The 8,414-nt window shown below is 37.4% G+C and overlaps 1 protein-coding gene across 1 annotated transcript; it reads right to left on the reverse strand.

The window, feature by feature from the left end:
• Positions 1 to 1,841: 1,841 nt before the first annotated feature.
• Positions 1,842 to 5,952, reverse strand: LOC103950967 (pyruvate dehydrogenase E1 component subunit alpha, mitochondrial). Its single transcript, XM_048585061.1, has 8 exons — positions 5,192 to 5,952; positions 5,011 to 5,090; positions 4,679 to 4,756; positions 3,754 to 3,849; positions 3,576 to 3,647; positions 3,318 to 3,371; positions 3,119 to 3,184; positions 1,842 to 2,276 (listed from the first exon to the last, which is right to left on the reverse strand). Exons 1-8 carry the CDS (start codon positions 5,898 to 5,900, stop codon positions 2,232 to 2,234), a joined length of 1,200 nt encoding a protein of 399 aa, XP_048441018.1. The 5' UTR covers positions 5,901 to 5,952; the 3' UTR covers positions 1,842 to 2,231.
• Positions 5,953 to 8,414: the final 2,462 nt, after the last annotated feature.

The following is an 8,414-nucleotide window of genomic DNA, read 5'->3' on the forward strand; positions in this document are numbered from 1 at the left end:
TTGTTGCAAATTTTTCATAATTTTCGTCGAAGACAACCGATATCGATATCAATATCTTTGTAAATTTGCACATCGATATTTTGCACACTACATGTAGGGAACAATTTTATACAACTTTAAATTCGCATGAATACCAAAAACTGCTGTCGACACACAATTTATGTTATCCAACTAATATTTATTAACATTGCCAGTATTACAATCTACTGTTATAGGATTATGCTTCTGTATTTATATGATGTCTTACATTTGAGTCGCATAAATATTTAGTGTGATATTAAATTATTAATGACCTGACTCCTACCTCCATATCATTGTTTCAAAGAACACTAATATTTATAAATAAAATCATAAAATTTCCTTTTTTTTTTTTGAGAAATAATTTGTAGAGATTATCAAGTACGACTGTCGGTATGCCCGAGGGGCAAGACGCCTGCAAGGAGACCCCTCCATGCACATCGATCTCATACGAACTCATTTTGGTGGACCAAATACGTCGGGTTAATGTTGTGTTTGTCTTGGACAAGAGAGAAACATCGGTAGAATTAGTCTATTAAATATATGGCGACGTGGCTTGCGTATAACGTGATTACGGTGTCTCTATAACTAAAAGAAGCTCTTCATGATCACGAGGTTGACAATACCCAAAAATGTTTCTCTTCAAATGGAACCGAAGACGGAAATAAAGGGCTCAACTCGATAACGATCCCATTGCAATCAATGATTCACAAGTGACCTTTTCTGTTAAGTAATGCCACGTGGGAGCTCACCAATTTGCCCAAATGTGAAGATTAGGGATCCAGATTAGGACACTTGGGGAGTTTTGTTTTAATCTTGGTCGCCCGTGAAACAAGCGTGTTTCATGTCTGCCTTCTCAGAAATCACAGTTTTCTCATGTATATCCATTGCTTTGTTTCGTTACGTACGTAAGGCCTTCATACTTTTCCAATTCGGCAACAAGTGGCAACCTCTGGAAAGTTGTCTAATCTAACGCTGCTTCTTCTTCTTCTTCCACACAGATACATGTTACATAGAGAGAGAGAGAGAGAGAGAGAGAGAGAGAGAGAGAGATTACAGATAGACACTAGAGAAGAGGTGCCGGAACCTTGTAGACATGTGGTTTGGGATACAAAAATTCCGGCTTATAAAATAATCTAGAGCACCATAAAATATTTGGCCATATACATAAAAAAAAAAAAAACTCACTGTAGGACACAAAAAATCGTGACGTGATTACATGTACTCTTTGTGGCGTTATTGCCGCGCATAGCTGCAGTGCAGAACGTATTTATACATCACACTACAATGAACATTTATATTTTCAGTCCCAAACATATTGATTGGAATTCTCTGAGTATAACACTTAGATACTCATTAACGAGTTCTTAATACACACACTTTCTGAAAAAAATGCCACGTTTTTTTTTTAAACCCTCGAAAAATTAAATACCGTGTCTTAATTATTTTTTAATAAAACATGTTAAAATACCATTGGACAAATAAGTACTCACTAGTGAGTTGCAAAACATCACAAATTCCTAGTCCACCATTAATTTAAGGAAGTTTTAACGAAATATTTTTTATACTGTTCACTTTTAACGAAAAGCCACATTTTTACTTTTTCTGGTACCATTCACTACACCTTTATTTATTTTTTTTCATTAAAACTAAAAAAAAATTTGAACTTTTCGTTAGTTTTCTTTTATTTGAACACGTACATTAATAACATCGTACGACTGTAAGACCGTCAACACGCTTAAATGTTTCATAATTCGAGATTTTAACCTTGGAAAACTAGTAATAAAGAGAGAGTAGTTTAAAACCAACATACAAAAAACCTCTCCCAACAATCGAATGGCAAGTGAAAGATACCCGTTAATAAGCTTTAAATACAACTGGGAAAACAAAGACCAATGCTAAGCAGTGGGAAAAGCAGATTTCCCTTGACCATGAGCTGCAAATGAGTAACATGTTCGTATCGATCCCGAAAGTGTACAACCTCTCGAGCTTCGAGACCTACATCTCATGAATGCAAATCAGTAATCCTATACAAAAAAGAAGGCGAGTATCAAAATGTATGACCAGGAAGAGACGGCCATCTTGACTCCAACCATTATTGTGTTTTTTTTCTTTTCCGGGGAATTGGAAGGTGTGGTCCAATTATGTGAACTGACGGACCTTCAGGGTCCAAGGACGACATCATTGGCCATCGGCAACTTTCCGCTTTGGATTCAAGGGAGTACAGTTCTGACTTCTTTCCTATCTGCTCCGAATGACTGCAATTAAACAGAAAAACTTTCATCATTAGAAGGGGACGGTAACCAGTTCAGATAAGTAGAGATTCGATGTGAGATTTTAGCTGCAACTGGGGCAAGTAACATTCATTTACAACATAGTGAAAGGCGTCGTAAGTAAAACATGGTCACGCAACCTAATCAACTGAAAATGACTACATGTATCTCTGTTACGTCTCTTTTTTTCCTTTTAATGCTTCAGACATTTTTATCAGTCTTACAAATCATAACCTCAACTTACTGAAAATTTATCACAGAGAGAGAGAGAGAGAGAGAGAGAGAGAGAGAGCTTATACCAGAATCGGGACCCAACTCGACCAATAACTATTTATCCTTAACACATCGACCATCAAATTAGCATAATGATTTCTGTATGTAAGAAATTTTATCTTTACAAGGAAAAAGGTTGCGAATGTTTTAAGTTCTTTATGAAATTATGATTATGGTTCCAAGTTTGTACATTTACAGAATGTAAGCTATACAGCTCCAATGATCATGATCTCACTTTCACGTAAACAGATGATGAACAATAACTCAACGTTTTGCACTGATTCTATGATATAGATGGTCGAAATTCTTCTATACCCAAGGAAAACTAAAACCAAACACTTTAGAAAACTATAACTAAGCGCAAATTCAGTGAAACATAATCACACAAGTATTGGTTAACAACTTAGCATCAGATACTCATACAAAGTATTGGTTAACAACTTAGCATCAGTAACAAGCTTTTGTTTACTACCCATAAAGATACAACAATAACAACAAAGAAAATGAATATTGTGTGCTTATCTGTGTGTGAAATACAAGGGATTAAATATTACCTCAGTTCCATAGCCTTTCGCATAGATATTTGTGAAGAGTTCAGAGGGCTCTAGCATTGGGCTTTCCTGGAAAAGGGACAACAGACATCAAAAACAGTGTGAGAGAACGATATCTAGTAAAAATAAAAAATGACCGCACGCGTTTGAAAAAAATACAAAATAAACTAATAAAATTAAATGACAACAGAAAGTTTCTTACTTTGGCTTGAGCAATGGCTTCATCAACTTCTTTTCTTACTTCCTTCTCAATATCCTAAAAGAAGAGTAAAGAAAGGGATAAATACATATATATGTATATGTATATATATAGTTTTCTCATAGTCCTTTATGGCATTCAAGCAGGGATCAATCCCCCAACAGCAAGATGAAAGACATGAATGGGACCATTAAACTAAAATGTGCCCTCAATAGAAATGACGGTAAATTTTATATATAAGTGAGTCGAGTTGAATCATACCTTTAGCTCCTTCTCAGTAGCTAGATCATGAGCAAATATCAGCTTTCTTATTCTATCAATTGGATCACGCTCCTAGAAATCACATCACAATGTAAAAATATAAAAGACACTTAAAAAATTGTGGCATATAATCTCCAAAATATAAAAAGGGGAAAAGGTTTAGGTACGCATATCAAACCTGTCTTATGCCAGAAATCTCATCACGTGTGCGGTAGGTGCTACCAGGATCAGACATAGAATGACCATGGTACCTGTAAGTGTCCATTTCAAGAATCTGACCACCAGCATCAGGAAGATTTGTCAGGCAAAAAGTATCACGGAGAGAAACAACAAATTCAACAATTATAACACTTGAAATAGTTCCATGAGTTCCATGAACGTATGAATAACAAGTATGCAAGTAAAAGCCTGAAACGCTATCGTACGACTTCATATATCACACAGAACCAGACCATTTCAAAAGGACCAATTAATTCCTAAGGTTCAAAGTTCAATCTAAACAAAACCCTGGGTCTGAATGAAGGTTACAATTCAACAGTGAACCACATAAACTTCAATTTACAAAAAGGAAGAATCTAATACGTGTACCAAACATTTTGTTTCATGCCCTTTTTCATTCCCAGAGCATTGTATCATTCTTTACCCCACAAATGGTGTACAAATGCTGGAAAGGCAACTCTACAAGTAGAATTGAATTGCTGTATACCCAAGTTTATACTAGAATCCTAAAGGGACATTTCCCATACATTTACTGTCACAACTGACACAACTGACCCTGGACTAGAAGCTTAGACATGATTAATTCATAGACTACATGCTTGATGACTCATTGTAGCTTCAATCTAATATACGATTAACATGCTCGGGCTGCTGTAGCACAAATTGCATGCATTTGCAATCACAACGGAATTAGTGGTTTTCCCACAAAAAAAAAATTCGTTTGCCATACCTACTACCAATCGAGTTCTGCTTTTATATGTGGGATTACGAACTAAAACAATAGAAAAAATATTTCGATTGCCCTAACAGTATAGCAATTCATGTCGCCATAGTTTACACAAGAACTTCAAAACACATGTCAAAACAACAAATAAATAACTCACAATGGGTCCATTTTTCAGAGCATGCTCCTTTGCAAACTTGCATGCCTGCTTTACGGCAAACACATCCATACCGTCCACCTGAAGATTGGCCACAAACCATGAGCAATATGAGCAGAAATTAATACTAGAAACAATAATCTGATTATCATCTACAATCGTCCACCCATGTAATTCGCACGATAGACTCAATTTGGTAGAACTTTACAACTACATGCTTTACCAACCACCAAACCATCATTTCTTTAAGCAGCTAAAAATTCAAAGCAAATGCACTAGCAATAAGTTAATAACCCATAAAATTCAACAGTTCAGTAAACAAAAATCTATCCGACCTTCAAGCCGGGAGCATAATCACCGCGCTTGTAATATGCGGGACTCTTCGCCGCTCTCCACTCGGCGGTACCCATTCCATCTGTATCAAAGCTCACACCGAAAGCATTCAGTATATGTAAATTGACAGTTTCCATCAAATTAATCTTCGGTTTATGAAGAATCATTTCTACAATTACTTACAGTGATTATTCTCGCAGACCAAAATTGCAGGGAGATCCCAAAGCGCAGAAATGTTTAGCGCCTCGAACAACTGCCCCTGATTGGCCGCACCGTCACCATAGAGAGCAAACGTCACCGTTTCGTCCTTGGAGTACTTCTGCCCAAAAGCCAATCCGCATCCCAGAGGAATCTGAGCGCCCACAATGCCGTGGCCGCCATAGAACCCGGCGTCCTTCTTGTAGAAATGCATCGACCCACCTTTCCCTTTGGAGCAGCCATCCTTGCGCCCCATGAGCTCCGAGAAAACTTGCAGGAGGGTCCCACCGCGGCCGAGGAAGGTGCAGTGGTCACGGTACGCGGTGATGATGCAGTCCTTTTTGGTAATTGCGGCCTCCATGCCGATGGCGACGGCCTCCTGGCCGTCGTACAGGTGGCAAAACCCACGGATCAGCTTGGCCTTGTAGAGCGAATCGGCGGCGATCTCCATCCGGCGCATCAACGCCATGTCGCGGAAGAACGTCATAAGCTCCTTGGGAGTGGTGTCGAGCGTGCGCGACGGCGGCTCGCAGTTGTGGGAGGTGAAGGGGATGGACGTCTCGATTGTGAGGGTAGTGGAGTCATCGGCGGCGGATGAGATCGGACGGCGGAGAGATGGGGTGAGGGATAAGGCGGAGGTGAGGGGCCTCAGGAGACTGGAGCCGGAGGAGGAAGCTAGGCGCGATAGAGCCATCTCTGACCGTTGAATCGTTCCGGCTGTGTGGGACGACGGGAGCTTGGAGACTGGTCGAGAGTGGGGGAGTTCGGTTGCGATTTGCGAAGTACGACAGGGAATCGAAAATATCTTATTACTGAAAAATAAAAGCTGTCGTTTTTTTGGTGGGCGGAGTGATTTCTTTGACTATATAATTTCAGACTTTACTTTAATTTATTTTTATTATTCCATCTATAGTTGTACGAATTATGCGTTACTCTATTTTTCTTCTTATTGTGTTTTTTATTTAATTTGCGGAATTAAGTATAATATTTTTATATTATATGATAGTCAAATATAATTTATACAAATATATTTATTTAATATAATCATTATCTGGTCATCAAGATAATTATTGACTTAAATACATGTAAGAAGTGTACTCAAATTTTTAATTTGAACTAAAAGCTACAGATCATTTGATAACTACTTTTTTTTTCCATCAAAATTTGTTTGGTAATTAATTTTATTTTTTAATTTTTCACAAAAAAAAAAAAAAAACTAAAAACTAAAAACCAAAAAGTGAACAAGTGAAAAACTCAAGACTAATTTTTAAAAACTCAATAATTTTTAGTTTTTGGTTTTTAATTTTTTTAACTGAAAATAGATACCAAATAAGATTTTAATTTTAATTATTAAAAAAAAGAAAAAATTTGAAAACAAAAGGTGATCAAACTGCTCTTAAATTTGTGCACATGTTTTGAGCATCAACTAAAATTTATGTACTGGTGTGGAGTAATGCCAAATGGAGTTGAGAAATGTTAAGGGACTCTTCGTGGACTTTTTGTGTAATATTCCACATCGTCTAGAGGAGTGGATCATGTAAGTCTTATATGTATATTCTCATCTCTACCTAGCACGAGGCCTTTTGGGAGCTTACTGGCTTTGGGTTCCATGGGAACTCTGAAGTTAAGCGAGTAGGGCGTGACAGCACTTCCATGATGGGTGACCTACTGAGAAGTTATCGTGTGAGTTCCCAGAAACAAAATCGTGAGGGTGTGGTAGGGGCCCAAAGCGGACAATATCGTGCTACGGCGAAGTCGAGCCGAAGATGTGGTAGGTGCTCGGGCCAAGATGTGACAATTTGGTATCAAAGTCAATTCCTGCCGAAAGTGTGCTGACAAGGATGTCGGGCCCTTAAGGAGGGTGGATTGTAACATCCCACATCGCCCATGGGGTGGATCATGTAAGCCTTATATGTATATTCTCATCTCTACCTAGCACAAGGCCTTTTGGGAGCTCACTGGCTTTGGGTTCCATGGGAACTCCAAAGTTAAGCGAGTAGCGCGCGATGTCACTTCCATGATGGGTGGCCCACTGGAAAGTTCTCATGTGAGTTCCCAGAAACAAAATTGTGAGGGTGTGGTAGGAGCCCAAAGCGGACAATGTCGTACTACGACAGAGTCAAGCCCAGGATGTGGTAGGGGCCCAGGCGGGGATGTGATATTTTGCCACCTCATAGTTTTTAACTCAATTTACCTCACAATTTACCGCCAATTTATTTACCAATATTATAAAATATTATATCAAAAAATAAGTGTCAGAGAGTTTATGAAGTTTCTCCATACCATTTCTCTATAGAGTTTGGTGGAAGTAATCAAAGATGTGCCACATGTGGTTTGGTGGGTGCATCTTATAAAGTATAAAATAGTTAAAAAAAAAAAAAAAGCTCCACTTGAGTCTTTAGGTCGAAGGGTATAAAATAGTATAGCTTAGACATTTTTTATACAATAATATTAGGAGTGGAGGTTGGACTAAAAGAAATAATTTTCACACTTTTTATTTTTAATTTTTACATATACATCTCTATTTTTATCATCAAATTGATAAATCAAAAGATAACGTTCATAATTAAACAAGAGTACATGACATGCTAAAATGAGTATTGTATTTATCATATTCTTTAAACTAATTCAAACCTATAGTCAGCAATAATTTAGTATTCAATTCATATTTTTTGGGAATAAAAAGCATTATATGCTTATTTTGGCAAAAAAAAAAAAAAAAATTATATGCTTATAATCACTTGCAACAGAAAATTTAAAAAAAGCTTACGAGTTAATAGTTATAGAACTATTTTCTAAATAAGCACTTATTAAAACACTTTGGATTAGATTGTTAACAAAAATTTCAATGTGTTCACAATGCTAGAAGTACTTATGAAGCTAAATAATTTGTACAGAAACAGTCTCAGACGAGTCTTAATTATAACTAAAAAAACTATACATGCATCGACAGATTCCGAATCTAAATATGGATTTCAACAAAATGATTACTTCTCAAAGCGAATGGAGGTTGATTTGAGCCCAAATTCGTTGGCCCATCTTGAAATGTCAGTGGTACGTATCCCCTACTTTGAACTTCCCGGTCACACTAACGAACAGACGGTCTAAATCAACGGTACTTGAACAAAAAATGGCATACGGAACCGAAGCGACGTCGTGTGGTGGTTGTCCTACTCGAAAAAATATCCCGCAATTAAAACGATAAGCC

Source organism: the organism of the source record quoted next, unplaced genomic scaffold (assembly GCF_019419815.1).
Source record: "Pyrus x bretschneideri cultivar Hongxiangsu unplaced genomic scaffold, Pyrus_bretschneideri_v1 Contig22, whole genome shotgun sequence".
NCBI lineage: Eukaryota > Viridiplantae > Streptophyta > Magnoliopsida > Rosales > Rosaceae > Pyrus > Pyrus x bretschneideri.

What these genes read in the sequence shown, in the direction of transcription:
- LOC103950967 (XM_048585061.1), bottom strand. Translation starts at nt 5,900, where the DNA reads ATGGCTCTATCGCGCCTAGCTTCCTCCTCCGGCTCCAGTCTCCTGAGG. An exon ending in GGTCTGCGAGAATAATCACT is followed by an intron (nt 5,091 to 5,191) that starts GTAAGTAATTGT and finishes GCTTTGATACAG; the next exon opens with ATGGAATGGGTACCGCCGAG. An exon ending in ATTATGCTCCCGGCTTGAAG is followed by an intron (nt 4,757 to 5,010) that starts GTCGGATAGATT and finishes GCCAATCTTCAG; the next exon opens with GTGGACGGTATGGATGTGTT.